The 16062-nt window shown below is 35.1% G+C and overlaps 1 protein-coding gene, 1 long non-coding RNA gene and 1 pseudogene across 2 annotated transcripts; 1 reads left to right on the forward strand and 2 right to left on the reverse strand.

Annotated features, from left to right (window-relative positions):
• Positions 1–2612: 2612 nt before the first annotated feature.
• Positions 2613–4601, reverse strand: LOC141431334 (CD2 antigen cytoplasmic tail-binding protein 2 homolog; annotated as a pseudogene).
• A 1089-nt stretch (positions 4602–5690) lies between these two features.
• LOC141431333 (UPF0585 protein CG18661-like) lies at positions 5691–8658 on the forward strand (the record flags this gene model as incomplete). Its single annotated transcript, XM_074092484.1, is given in 2 exon segments — positions 5691–5995; positions 6082–8658. Coding segments are annotated over 2 exon segments (774 nt in total). The 3' UTR covers positions 6722–8658.
• Positions 8659–14214: 5556 nt separating this feature from the next.
• On the reverse strand, positions 14215–15769 carry LOC141431335 (uncharacterized). The gene is made up of 3 exons (XR_012451713.1): positions 15457–15769; positions 14933–15183; positions 14215–14285 (listed from the first exon to the last, which is right to left on the reverse strand). It is a non-coding gene; the product is annotated as an uncharacterized lncRNA (long non-coding RNA).
• Positions 15770–16062: the final 293 nt, after the last annotated feature.

Here is a 16062-nt window from a genome sequence, read left to right on the forward strand (position 1 = left end):
GTCTCTGTTTGTTTTGTTAGAATAGATGGAGACGGCATCAAATTTATCCGTCAAATAAAATTAATCAATGGGTTGTGAAACAGCCCCTTACAGTCCTGACTTATTTGTAAGCGTTACGGCAAAAACAAATGATTTAACCAAGATTTAAACTAAAAACAATTACTTTGCTCACCAGTAGTGGTGGAATTGCTGTCTTGGCTGCCCTAGACCCCAGGCCATGTTTAAGTATCGCCGCCCTCTTTCAGCACTTTTATCATCATGGTGGCTATTTATGTCTCAATTTTGTTGCCCCTAATATCTGGCCTAGGGTGCCGGGCCTACTGGGCCTTAGGGCAAATCCGCCAATGTTGCTCACAACCATAACATTTCGTAGCGTGATGAATGGTTGTGTGCTAAGCTCTGAGGATGAACTCTAGTTGAGTTCGAAAGGCGTCAATGTACTGTGGTGGTGGTGGTGGTTAACTTGGTTTGTGTGCTTACAGTGTGGAGGTAGAGGAGCTGGATGAACACACATGTGTTGCAAGACTTAACTGTCATAATGTCGCCGGTGACCAAAGTAAATGTTTTTTACTTCATTGAAATGTACCTCCGCAAAATAACGCCTAATCCAATAAATACTTAATGATCTAAATTGAAACTAAAACTAAAATCCTGACATTAATGACATTGTAAAAAACCACGCCACGCGTCATCGTGAATGACTACCTATACAACATATAAACGTTGCGTTTGCGTGTCCGCTGTAAGTGGTATGTAATGTGATGGGTTGAGGTACATAATTAATAAATAAATATAACGGTTGACGTATTAGAAACACAAACTAAGAACCTAGATCAACCGAAACGGAAGTAAGCATTACAAGGACTTGATTGACTTATGTCAACCAAAAGTAGCCTAAGCAAAGCTGTGTATGGGTACTAAGCAACGGATAAATATAATTATTTAGATAGATACATACTTAAATAATTTAAAACACCCAAGACCCGAGAAAAAACATTCTTATTTTCATACAAATATCTGCCCCGACACGGGGAATCGAACCCGGGACCTCAAGCTTCGTAGTCAGGTTCTCTAACCACTAGGCCATTTGTCGTACGCGTCCTTCTCATTCTCGTATATAAAATAATAAATTAGAGTCAGCGTCGGTACCATACGAATTTCGATTTCCGAATTTCGTAGTAGCCCTACTCTATAGCCGTGATCAAGCCGTTATGTCCGCATTGAACGCGGATATAGGTAAATCGCAATAAGCACGACCCTCAATACAACCTTCTCTCAGTAAGCCTTCATTGTTTTCGTCAACGAAGCCAACTGGGACGTTTATTGTGAAAACGTTCTACTGCACATCGGGCTTACAGCGGTTCACCTATAGTAAGCTAAGCTTTCAGGTGCCATTGTTATTGTGAAAGGCAGGTTAATTTTCTTGGCAGCACATTGTACCTACCTACCTAATCTTACACAATGAAACCTTTTAAATTTCAGATAGTTGATTGCACATTTAATAAAACAACAATAGAGGAATCAAGAGCAAAGCAAAGTCTGACGACAATAGAAAGGAGTATTGGCAGTGAAGATTTTAGGAGAGCATTCTTTTTTGTATCCTTTATATAATGATATTGCATTACCACTTGCAGTAACATAGTGGATGCCTACCATACTCCAGTTTCCCTAACCTTTTTAGCGGCAAATCGCATATCCCCTAGCTCTTCCATAACAAGATTCGTGGACTCCTAAAAATGCTTACTTCTTATTTTCATATCAATCTATTTTAAATTTTGGTTTTGTCTGGGACGGGATCACGGCTTAGACTACCCTTAGAGCGTATGCTGGTCGAATTAGCTCTAATCCCCTCACTATATCTGTTACACCACATTATGATATAATACTCATAGAAAGCTCAAGCCAATGTCAGCGCTCCCTTAACATATTCCTTAATAAATGATCCAGCTCACATATATAATTCTAGCTTTCTTTGGAACAGGAAATATAGCGTCACTCAACTCGTTTGAAGTGCGATGGGTGACATGCTTTATAACATCATTCCAGCCATTTATTATTACTGGACTCATCTTATTGAAGACATTATCGCCGTTTCTTAGTGTAGCGTGCTGTTAGGGGAGTGCAATTCTTGACAGAGGTATTAAAATTTAAGTACTTAATGATTTTGATATAAAATACACACATAGATTTCAAGGCAATTTGATTGATGAAAGTGGATGGTGAATTACTTTTAAAACTTTTGTAGTAGATATAATACATTAATTTTTTTATACAAGTGAAGCAAAGTAAATATCAAGCTTGTAATTATATTAATCAACATTATTTCTGCTTTCAGGCACCAACAGGCTACTTGAACATTATAGTACTAATATACTCCAATATTATGGGAATTCAACTATTGTATTATGTTAAAAACACGGGGAGTTGGCTAGAAATTGGCACATCAATATCACAATTTGTTATTGTTCAAGTGATCACATTGTTTATAGTTTTAATTAATCAAATAGCAAAAGTTATGACTGATTTCAACATATTTAATATTTGTAATAAGCTGTTAAATAGCAGAAAAAATATGTTAAGTTTTAATAACTTTATTTTCAAAGAATAAACTTATTTACATGTACAACTCGAAATCTGTTCTGTTTGAACTGTAAAACTGACTGTCTACTCCATGTTTTCTAACCCAAACACCTGTTTTGAAATATCCTTCATTTGCCCATTTGTGCATTTGCTCTGTGGAGTGTGGTCCCGATAATTCAGCATTATCATCCTGTTTCCATTTAAACTCCCACCTAACTTCTTTTGTAACTTCATCATCATCCTCCTCATTTTCAGTTTTTGTGGTTTCACTTCCCCCTTGGTCTTTATCAAGATTTTTTTTTTCTTTCTGATCAAAGTCATCAGCATACATATCTAAATCAGCATTATCTTTCTTGCTGGCATGTTTAGATAAAATTGCACTTATTTTTTCATAAGTCTCCTGATATATATCCATGTTGCCCATTTTAGTTAGTATCTGGTTAGCAAGCTCTGTTACCCTGGTCACAGTTTTACTGCCTTCATCCACAATGCCCGCTTTTTTCCTTTTCCATCTCTCTGCACTTGATATATTTGAAGTTGCACCTGAGAACATTAAATTTTGTTTTAATAGGGACATTAATCAATAACTAATGCAGTCTTCATGCAAACTCTACGGAATAGAGGGCCAGACTAAAGAAATAGGTGGGTGTCCACTAATTGCAACTAGGTACCTACTAGGTCAAATTAACATTAAAAACTAGTCTATCTGCAGCATCACTTGCATAAAGCATGAACAGTTGAATTGAAATTCCCCAAATATTACTAATTTCAATTTTTTTATATTTTATAATTGTTGTATGATCACCACTACGCAAAATGTGGTCCTAGACTTTTGCAGTTGAGATTTCAGATTTTCAATAATACATTCATTCCCACAATCCAATTCTCATCTAAATCATTCTTACTGTTTTAGTGTAAAAGAGTAACAAACATGCACACAAGCTCATAAACTTTTTCATTAAAATATTAGTAAGAGAAGGATTCCTATGAGTTTGCTTGTGGATGGTACATAAACACTACATTTATATTGTGTAATTAACCTTTATCTGATGCTCAACTTACCAAGTCGTTGCAATGATTTAGCAATTGTTTCCTTTGGCTTCATATGCTGTAAAATTTCCTTATAATTTTGAATCAAATCAAACTTTTTCTTCCATCTCCTCTTCTTCACTGCTGGACTCATCACCAAGACCTTTGTTGTTCATCATCTTTGTGCACCTTGTATTTGTCTTCAGGTCTACCTTTCACCTTGACCCAGTCAATATTGTCAAGCCAACCATCTCGGATCTCTTTTTCTTTCTTCCAATGATACTGGCCTTGGTTATCAAAATGACCTTCCTCCAACTCTTCTTTCATGTTAAATGGTAATGGTGATCTAATTTAAAAAAGCAAGGTTTAATATTTTCAATTAAGTTAAGGCAACCTTGTATACCAAAAAAAGGTAAGGGGTAGATTATAGCAGAATATGCAATTTGCAGTATAATGTTAATAACAATACACATTAATTTACAACAAATAATTAACATAATAAAAGCATATACAAAACTAACTAAAAATTATGACTACATATCTCACATCGCCTGTAATTTATAAATGCGTAATAATAAAAATTTAATTGAATTGTGCACTCAGGATAGTTACAAATTTTTAAATAAGACGGATTAGTACTTACGTAAGCATTCTTATGAGAGAATAATAGCGTTTGAGCTGGGATAAGTAAGTTTGTTTATGTATTTGGATGTACAGGCAGCCTATGCGAAATACCCTCGCAAGGCAAATTGTTGTCAATTATTGACCTAACCTAATTATGTATATATCTTTCACTTACTTCACCTTCTATCCCTGCGTCTCCTTCCTCTTCTCCTTCGATGTCGTCAGCGTTAAGAACATTGTTCCTTTCTTCTTCGCCCCACTGTCTTCCTCGTCAGAGTCCAGTGAATGTTTCTTGCCCTCTTTCTTAGTTACCCTTTTTCATCCCGTTCGTCTAAATCGAATGCTGTAGACGCAGATCTCTTAGCCATTTACAAATAAGAAATCGTTTAATCAGGAATTACAATAGATTTACATTGGATAATTATTGAATAACAGGACAGTCGCCTATACCCGTACTAATTCATGTCGATACGCCGCATCTCCTTTATCCTAACCTAAAATAAAATAGATTGTGTCGTTTGTTTCAGATAGATTCACTGAAAGCTTGAGATCACAAAATTTTATTTATTAAAAAATATTTTGTCGTTGATAATTACGCAAAAATGAACTTTATTTTCGAAATTGACAATCGTAATTGTAATTTCTAATATAAAGTCAAATAATTGTATCCGCTCAGTCGTTACAATATTTTTGTGTAGCAACCCTCTTATGTCAGGCCAGGCGTCTATTCGCGTCAACAAGGAACAGATGGCTACGTTGCAATCGAAACTCGTGCACATCGTCCACATAAAAAGTAAGACAGTGTGCAAACGGAAATTGAGGCTGGTTAAACTTAAGGAAGACTGAATTCAAGCGGTCTCACTTCTCTTTGCAGCCCTGTTTTTAGTTTATGTGTTTGAGCTGGGAAGCAATCCAGTAAAGTAAGAAACTGTGACTATTATATAGCTATACGCATGGATGGATATATACATCAATGTACTAGTTAGGAAATGCAGACGGCGCTTCAAAACAGTCTGCATGAAATGAGACGAGAGAGGGCTCTCTTCCCCGTATATTATACTACTCTTTGATAACAACGTCGTGTCCGTGTGTTGTGTGTGGTTTGTGACATTTATTGTGTACTATACTCGAGTCCAGTTCGAAGTTCGTGTCGTGCGGTCCCTTCGCTGTCGTATTAAATAGTATAAGTGTCAGAGGGACAGCACGACACGAACTTCGAGTTTAGAGTTTCGTAGTAGCCCAGCTGACACTTAAACCTTAAACTATTTAATACGACAGCGAGAGGGACGGTACAATACGAACTTCGAGTTTCGGAGTAGGCCTTCTGCCTTGGGTGACACTGTTTCCCGGCCCAAATAATACCGGGATGGAAATACTGACTCTGTTTTTCGTGTACACGCCATAGAAGCTCCTGTCAGATTCTATGGGCGTTTACACAAAAAATAAAGCCGGTATTTCCATGTCGGTGTTATCCGGGCCGGGAAAGTGTCACAGGTACTTAAAACTTATATTCTTTGGTCACCCATCTGCCTGTCTGCCTGTAGAAGGTTTTGTTCGCTCGTTAAAGTAAATAAAATAACAAAGTTTCTTTATTGCATCTTGCAGTCGAATAGTCGCTACTGTATTTAATGTACGTGTATAAAATTTCATCATTCTTGGAAATTCAAGTTAAATCATCTGCCACCCTTTCATTTCTGAAAAAAATAATGAGTTACCTGTCGAAGGGTCGGGAGTTTGCCAGCGAATTCCATGGGAATGAAAAGTAAGCTATACGGAAATATTATGTTATTTTATCAACCATTATGTTCTCGAGATTGTACATCAGTTTTTCTTATTCAACTATTTCAGAATTAATGGAGAAAAGCTGATTTACCCAGCTGCTTCTAGAAATCAAGAGCCTATACTGCAAGTTTTGAAAAGATTCGTGATATCAGATGTCGACATCCTTGGAGATGACAGTCCTTTATTTCTTGAAATTGCCTCTGGATCTGGCCAACATTTAGCCCATTTTGCCCCTCATTTCCCTGGTGTAAAGTTCCAACCCTCAGAATATGACGAGAATGTCTTAGGGAGCATCACATACTATGCTACCAATTGCCCAACTAAGAATATACTGTCTCCAATTGTTATTAATATAACTAACGATTTATCTAGTTACAAGTTTGAGGAAAGTAACATTGACTACATTTATTGTTCTAATTTAATTCATATTAGCCCCTATGAATGTACAGAAGGCTTATTTCGAAATGCTGGTGTTTACTTAAAGTCAGATGCGCTCATGATAACTTATGGGCCTTATATGAAAGATGGTGTAATAACACCAGACAGCAATGTTCAGTTTGATGCTGGTCTGAGAGCTAGGGACCCTTCTTGGGGTCTTCGTGATATAACTGAACTAATAGAATTAGGTGAAGAGAATAACTTGTCCTTAATAGACACTATTGAAATGCCTTCTAACAATAAGACTTTGATTTGGAAGAAAAACTAACTACTCTCTCTAACTCTACTCGCCTTTCCCAAATGTTTACCTGAAACTTTAAACTTCATACTTACATATAGGTAGGTACAGCTAGAGTTAGAAATGTAAATGTAAATCATAGTTTCAGTAGAATATCAGGCCATATTACTCGTAGACGTCTAGAAGGGTGACACTCTTTCCTGGCCCGGATAATACCGACATAGAAATACCAACCCTGTTTTTTGTGTATACACCCATTGAAACTGGCATGAGCTTCTGTTGTTGTGTACACGAAAAGCAGGGTCGGTATTTCCATCCCGGTAATATCCGGGCCGGGTAAGTGTCACCCGTCTAGAAAAAGGAATGGAACATTTTAATAGTGGATTATATTTGCACCTTCTTTGTACTTGTTCAGTCAGCATCAAAAGTAGCTGGTTACTTTTACACTTTGGCGTTTTGCAGCCACATGCTTAGCGCCATACAAGATTTGCAAATGTGATAATGTGACAGAATAAAAAAGTAACCAGCTTCTTTTGATGCTGACCGTTCCATTGTACTTATATTCTAACTAATAATAATAATAATCATTTATTTATTTGCTTAAAAACATTACATAAATTACACAACAAAGAAATATCTGGCGGTCCTCAAACTAGGCTGAGCCTGTATCTTGAGAACCTGGACTGCAATTTAGTGACAAACTTGGGAATATAAGAATTATTCATTATTTAAATTATTGTAGTACCTACTGCCTTTATTTATTTTCTCACCTTTGTGAAATAGTAGATGAAAGCATTAAAATTTATAATGTGAAACAGTTTTGGCTATTTTGTGTGAATTTGATAAATTAATTTTGCCTTGTCAGCAATTTTGTGCCAATTTTATGTAGAAAATCCATTATACCTACAAATATTAATTTTAGGTTATACAAAAATTTTAGAAGTATTTTAATGTAATATTTAATAAATAAACGTGCAAGGATCTCTTATGTTTGAATTTTTGCAACAAATAATTTAGTTAAGCAAGTTCAAAAATTTTACTATCTTTTAACTTTCAGATGTGAGGGCCAGGGGAACAGCAATTGCATTTATAACTAATATATTATTGTTATCACTAAGATTCTTTATTTTTGGCCTAACTTTATTACCATCTCATTTCACTCATTTCCAGGCAAATATTCTAGTGCTTAATTGAATGATCATTGTGTATCTATAGGTAGAGTCATTCACGATGACGCGTGCGCGTGCCGTGGTTCTTATTACAATGTCATTAATGTCTAATTTTGTCAAAATCACGCGTCTTCGTGGATGGTACTAGGGATCTACGCAAAGATTCGACCTTACTTCTTTGTGCTATAGTGCAAAATTAATTGTATTTGTTAAAAATATGATTTGCTTATAAATTCGAGAAAATAAATACAAGAAATTGTAGGTAATCAAATTCAAATTCAAAATTCAAAAAAAAAATCAAAAATTCAAATTCATATGATTTATTCAGTAAATAGGCCGCAATGGGCACTTTCACACACACGTCATTTTTTAAACTACCAGCCAAAGAGTATATAATCACTACGTTTTAAGAGTCTGAACTCTCATACAAAAACAATACCACGATTGTAGTATGAATTCAGTGTCTTTTTGGTGCCAATATCAAGAAACGAGAAACCTCAACACCTATTATCAGATTTATCAGTAACTTTACTTACTCATGTTCACTTAGAGGAAATCTAGCAAAGAACATTTTGTTTTCACAATGTTTTTCTTGAATACCACAAATTTCGCATCCTCATATTGAATGGTTTCTTAGTAAAGGACAGCCGTGAAAATAACGGTAAAAACTAGTCCTGTCTCGAATAAATGCACTTTAGTGAAAGAAAAGTTAATGCGGAGGAGAAATAATCTCAAACTCAACGCTATTAACAAAACAAAACACCAAAATACACGAAAATTCAAACAGTAAACACAAAATCTCGCGAAGGCGTTCGTTCCCACGCAGCAGATGAAGGTTTGTGGGCTGCCATATAAAATTGAAAAATAGAACTAATTTTTTTTCATTTACTTAAATAAAAAAGGATACCCAGTCAGAATTATTTTTTATTGTATTATTTATCTTAGTAATATTTTTTCCGCTTATTTTTTTTCACAGCTTAAATGTGAAGAATTGCAAATATTATAATTTAAGTGAAATCTTCTAAACACAGATCATTTCATAAATATGGCAACCAATAAGTTATTTTGGAGAGGTTGGTACAAAAAAGTCACTAGCTCCATACATAAGATTTTTTGTATGGAGTTTCAACCCACTGCTACCAGCGCTTTCGGAAAGACCATCATTGCCAAGAAGAATGCGCCGCAAGAAACTTGGCAGAAAGTCATTTTTTCATAAAAATATAATTACAAATAAAATACTTAAAAACTATATTATACAATAAAAGAAAAAAAAATACAAAAAATAATAATAAAAGAAATACAGGGATGTATGGGGTCCCTTAGTTACAATACTAAACACTAACTATATCTAAACTATATCTACGTTCAGTGGAAGTGTAGAATGCTTCCACCGTCATAAATTTTAAAATAATAATAACAATAATTTAGTTCTGAAATATACATTTCAGGTCAAGTAACCATTAAGCTTTTGGATTTCGAAGGCAAGTTCACGTCTGCCGCCCCCAAAAATCAATAGCAGATTAATAACCAAGGGTGGAAAGTGACCCATTTCACCCGAGATATTTCTGGCGCTCGAACCGAGTGAGTGACTGGGTTCGATTCCCAGTGCTAGTCTTATTTTTCAGGTTTTTCGGTGCATCTATATTTTCAGTTTGTATTTTCAATTAAGGTTTTACGGGATGACCGTAAAAGTAAAAATTTGGAATTGAAATAAAAAATACAAAAAGATTCTAAAAAACCAATCTTAACGATATCTCTTGTCCGGGTGAGCGGTTAGTTCCAATGGAATGCCGAAAGTTTCTCGATGAGGGCTACGGTATAGATGCCGCTAGCGTCACTGCTTAAGTCGCTTTAAATAAGAAACAAACAAGCTGAGATATGTGGTGCATAGGGGAAATTCGTGTCTGTACCGTTGTCCAGCAGTGGTGTAGCGGTATAGCACGCGGTACGGAATACCGAGGACCTGCGTTCGATTCCCAGTGCTGGTCTTATTTTTCTGGTTTTTCTGAGCATCTATATTTTCAGTTTGTATTTTCAATGTGAGGAAAGTACTATTAGTTTACTTATATCCAATCTCCAACGGTTTACGGTACCTTTTCGACTGGCCACTTGACACGGCAGACTATAAAAAAAATCGAGTTGGTCACGACCAAGGAGCTTATATGTGACGTTCCGCGGTCAAAGGTACCTTGTGGTCGGTATGGAGTTACGGGCATTCTAATAAGTTAAGCTATCGATATCAATTGTCCTATGTATCATAGTTACGAAGATATCATTTTTTGAAAAATGTATTGGAAACTGTGTAATTTCAGGAAACAGATTATTTAAGTTTAGTTACCTCAAAAACTATGTTGCCGATTTAAGTTACATAGTGGACTACGAAATATGATTTATTGGGCTTCTGTCCATCAAAATATATAATACAAGTTCTATAATTGCAAATCAAAACTTGTATAGGTATAGACCAATTAATATGATCGCTGACTTATTTCAAGGAAATCATGTTTTGCTTTATTTTCTGCATTTTTTCGCAGTAGGTAGTCATGATTTTTAAATGTCTGTATTAGAAAACAATCCCTAAAGAAAATAAAGAAGAATAGCAAAAATTAGAAATCAATTTTTTTTTAAATATTTTCATGGAAAATCACAAAAATGACAATTTAGTTGTAATGTAACAATCAACATAATTATTTTCGCATAGATAAACAAAATCCTTGCGTTACAATCAAATATAACCATTTTTTAACTTTTTAGGTCACCCGTAGATGAATGATTGGTCGAGCGAGCGCGCGAGACCAATCATTCATCTAAGCTTACATCACATTAATAGTCTTTGTGTCATACATTTTTGAAAAGGTACCTTATGGAAACAAACATACAACACGTGAGTATGAAATTGATAAAATTATTATACTTTAAGTTCTGGAAAACTTTTTCATTAATGATGTGTACCTACCCTTATTTTAAAACTAAATTGCCACAAACAAAGATGATCAGTTCTTTTTCGTGATCTACTTGCAAAACTAAAATTTATTTTATGTAAAGAAAAGCTGCCTTATGGCTGAGTTACATGATTTTACAGGTAAATTTGCTTGCTCTAAACGTCTTTTTAGGGTTCCGTAGCCAAAATGGCAAAAACGGAACCCTTATAGTTTCACTATGTCTGCCTGTCTGTCCGTCCGCGGCTTTGCTAGGGGACTATCAATGCTAGAAAGCTGTAACGTCGCACAGATATAATATGTAGCAACTACGCAGACGTAATAGTAGGAAAAATTTTTTTTAGGATCACGTAAGTGGGGTAATTTTTTTTCTCGACTAACCCTATAGTATTGGGTATCGTTGCATAGGTATTTTTAAACCATTAGGATTGTTTGTGAAATATTCAACTTTAAATTCAAAATTTCATTAAAATCGAGCGCCCCCGCCCCCTTTCTAAAACATTAAACAAGTGGGTAGAAAAATTTGAAAATGGTATATAGTATATCAAATTTAAAAGGAAAACTATACTTAACGGTTAAGATTGCTTGAGAATTATTAGTAGTTTAAGAGTAAATAGCAGCCTAAGGTTTAAAATATGATACCCTAAACTTGGAATATTCCGTACACAAAACGAAAACATTTTTCGTAATGGCTATGACGGAACCCTATCTTGGGCGTGTCCGACACGCTCCTGGTCGGTTTTTTTACAGAAATAGACACCACCGTGAACTTGATTTCTGAGACTCACTTCACCACCAATATGTGCATGTAGGCATTTGCGTTTTATAATCGGTAATGGCTCAATACCACTGGAACTACTTATGAATAGGCTAAGGCTGACTAGGTAGCAAGTCGGGAAGACTTTCTAAGGGGTCATTACCTTGAGATTCTGCCAGTTGGGGACTTGGGCAAAGTATGTCTTGGGATTCAGATGGTACAATTTGTCAAATTTTTCAAGTAGAGACAGAGAGGGAACGATGCGTAAATGTTAGTGCGTTTAGTGCAGATGCGAGCCAGCAAAGTCAAACTATAGACGGAGGTACTAGGAGTAGAAATGACAAAAGCGAAGCATGTTTAAACATATAATGGTCATAAGGTACCTTTTCTACTAAACTTGAGAGCCATAACTAAGTGGCTTTAAGCTTACTTATAACACAGAATATATAATAGTACTGACGTACAGAATGGCCACGCTCCGCCCCGCACCGGTTCGAGTTACCCCAACCCTCACTGCAGGAAAACCGCAGGAAAGCAGTCGGGTGCAAAGACTACGGTATATATAGGGAGAGCACTAAGTTCGGGAGCAATAACTTTGCGAAATGGTGATATACTGTGCATTGTATGGGTGTTTGTCAACAGCCAAAGATAAGAAAAGGAGTTTTTTTCGATTTCCGAAGGACGAAAAAAGGTAAGTAAAGTACCTAACCAACTTTAATTAGCAAAATGTACAATGTACTTAAGTATTAGGTAACTGAGGAAAAAACCAATACCTAGGTTTAAAAGTGTGTACCTATAATGTATAAATAGACGTCTAATATTAGTAGGTAGTTATTTGTAAAATTGATTTGTTAATTCTCTCCTATCAATAGACCACCATATTATATCTTATCTACACACACTATACAAATTATATAACAAATTGTCTAAAAGTATCGCGATTAATACATGAAATAACTAATTAGGTAAGTACCGAATAATTCGTTCAAGTTTGTAGTCATATATTTATTGTAATGTAAAATAATAATGCTTAAATACATAGACACACATTTTAAGTAGGTTTAAATAAAAATATATGATTAACGATTACATTTATTTACACATCTAAGCCATACCTACATACCCTATAGTACTAGGGTTTTGCGATAGTCAGCCCTGTGTGTTTTACGCACACATTGACGCGTGTACAGACGTCGTCGTGCCTATGTAGATTCAAGAACGCGTATTTTGTATGGCGTGGCCGCCCTGTGCTTTTATAATGAAAATAAAAACAGGTAAAGAATTCTTAGATCTTATACTTTCTGAAATAGTAATAAAAAAAAACAGTTATTTGTGTCACAAGGGAGCAAAATGGTGTATTTACGGCGAGGGCGTACATTGAATCCAGAATGTAGCGAAGGATTCTAAAGTAGAATCCTGAGCGTAATGAGGGATTCAAGTGTTAACGCCCAAGATGAAAATAATTTTGCTCCCGAGTCGCTCCTACAACTTTTCACACCAAGCATTAAGAAACTTGAAAAAAATAAATTCTATATATTATTAAAGAATAACCAGCATATAAAATGACGTGGCTTTCCAATTATCAACTTTAAAAAAATGGAATTTTCAATAAAACACTTAGAAAAGCCTTGAACAGAAAAGTTGCACTTTGCTCCCTCTCGTCAGGGAGGAAAAGTTACTTTTCTGGAGGAGAGGTGTGAAAAAGCAATTTTCCACCCGGCTATCTACCCATGAAAATTAAACTTTCCGAAAAGATGAAAAAAAAATGTTAATTAATTTTTAGTAGTGTCTTAATTAGTGGGGGTTGGAGAAATTCTAATGTTGATATTCCAAGTTCTGTTAGTGGATATAAAGTATAAACAAAACGAAAGACAAATCCAAAGCCTTTGAAAGATTATTTTCTGTGAATAAAGAAAAACTATTAACAAAATAAATAATTTATTATGTGTATCTCTTTAATTGTGATGTATATATAAATACTAATGTTCATTATAACTTCGTAAGTCCTGACTTTTATAACAGACAGACATAGACCAGAGAATTCACAGTTTTGTAATTTTGGAAACTAAAATAACTTATGAAGATAGGCTACTTTTTTATCCCAGAGTCGAAAATAATATAATTAATTATAAGTGTTCCTCATTATACATTTCTGAATCATACCAATGACATATGATGTGCAACAGCAAAGCTGACACTCTAGGCCATATTCGAAATTTGAATTCAATCCGTGATTGGATTTAGAGATACCCACAAAGCCCATTTTTTCGTTTCTAATGTAAAAAAAAGGGTAGGTACTTGCATAAAATTTAAAGTTTATTTCAACAAAATTAAATTATTTTGTGTAGAATTACATGAATTCAAATAATTTTGAACACATTGTTCTTCTGTCTTTATTTTAGGAATACAAAGAAGTGTGAAGTAATATTTGGCAGTTCTTGAAGTATTGAAGTCAATTAAAAATACTATAGGAAAATGGATGCATAGCAGCTGCTCCTTTCAATTTTCGTCGACAGGTGGGGCATCTTGGTTCAGTTTTCAAAGCCAATGTGATACATTTGGAACAAAAGACATGCCCGCATTTGGTTGAGACTAGAGGTTAGTTCCAAATGCGTCAAAGCATATTGGACAGCAATGCTTCAAGTCTGTGTCATTATTCTGGTTTTTATTTTTAGGTGTATTTTTGTCTGGTCTTGAACAATTGTAGAGTTTTCAGCTTTCCTTTTGACCTGCAAAATATATTTATATGTATTGAAACTAACATAGGTGTTTAGTTTAGTAATATTTGCCTGTGTAAACAAGTAAGTACAGCAGCAATATATTGGGCACAACATTACTACCACTTGTGAATTGACCACCTGCTGCAGGTACAATCAAGCCATTTTTTCTCACTGTAACTGTCATATATATCATTGATATTTTCTGTGAAAAGATTCCAGCCAGAATCAGTCAAGATTCTGTTAGTTTGACTATAGAATCAACTGAATCATGTCCAATTGTTGAATCTTTTTACAGAAGTTATAGTGACATTGCATTGCTTGACAAGGGAACATAAGGTCAGGGATCAAAATTAAATTATATGATCAAGGTAATGGTCTGTAATGTGTAGGCAAACTATCCTATTAATATTATTAAATGTGAAAGTTTGGATGTATGTTATTTACCCTACAGATTTGTACGAAATTTGGAACACAATCAGTTTAAAACACTGATCACAAAGTGTACCTAACCTACTTTTATCCTATAAAATAGCATTTCCGCAAGGTAGCTATATAGCTATAAACAAATTCCTAAAACTTCAGTTGCAGGTGCAGGCAACAGCTAGTAACAATAATTACTAAAATGGACTAAGGATAGAGAGATGAGATGTAATTACCTTATTTTCTGGAGTACATAAATCATAAATGGAGGGCCTTTTTGAAGGTATAGGTCTCGGAATCACACTAGATTTGGCTCGCCTTTTGCTTTCTGTACGAGTAATGGTGGAGTGCTCGGTTTGAGCATCAGAATTAGTGTCAGATTCCAGGTCAATGATAACCCCTTTTATTTTGATGATCAACTAGAGTGAAGGAGTTTGTCAAATCTATTACATCATCGTTTTGAGCAGTCATATTTAAGCTGCAGGTCCTTGAACAAAAAATTATAAGCCCTCATTAAAAAGAAACTGCATAATGGTCGAACAGTTTAGTGGTTTCACATACATATTATATGTCGACAGTTTATTCGCAAATTATAAAACTTCACTATTAGAATATCATTTTTGCAACCATTACATAATTATATTAGAGATAATGACTATGTGTAGTACGGTAGGTAGCTAAACATACTTGGATGTACATTATTATTGAAATTCATGAGGTAATTATCAGACTGAAAATTCTTAGCCAGTCTATAACTTACCAGTTTCCTGTTCAATGTATTATATAAATACTAAAAATCAAATGTAACTGTGAATATGTTTTTGTGGGAATTCCCTCATCCACACTGTGGGAAGTCAATCTTCGCTTTGATGAAGTTTCTTTTTTACGACTGGTAGTAAATCGAACTGGAACTGCTAGTAGAATCCGGATTACGATAATTTTAAATAAGCGATCCTTTAATTACGTTGTTTGTTTAACAAAAATCATTAATTTAACGCCCAAGTACATACAACAATAATAATACAATACTCGGTGGGTGTAGTTAATGTACGACTTGCTAATGCACGCTTAATAATGCACGGCCTGATAATCCATGTCTATGAGCACGAATTATCATGTCGTGCATTATCATCCCGTACCGAACTAGCAGGGAACCAATAATGTACAAGCAATAATGTACGACGTGATAATCCAAAGCATTATGACAATGTCTTCCGATTATCATGCCTTACGATTTCCGTGATTGAAATAAAAAAAAACCTAACGAAGGGCGAGAGCTTCAACCTAACCCGCCCGGGTCGGTTCTGCTCCGACTATATCGATCTCACTCGCTGCGCTCGCTTGATCCGCGGCGAAAAATGTCTAT

Source organism: Choristoneura fumiferana, chromosome 9 (genome assembly GCF_025370935.1).
Source record: "Choristoneura fumiferana chromosome 9, NRCan_CFum_1, whole genome shotgun sequence".
Lineage (NCBI taxonomy): Eukaryota > Metazoa > Arthropoda > Insecta > Lepidoptera > Tortricidae > Choristoneura > Choristoneura fumiferana.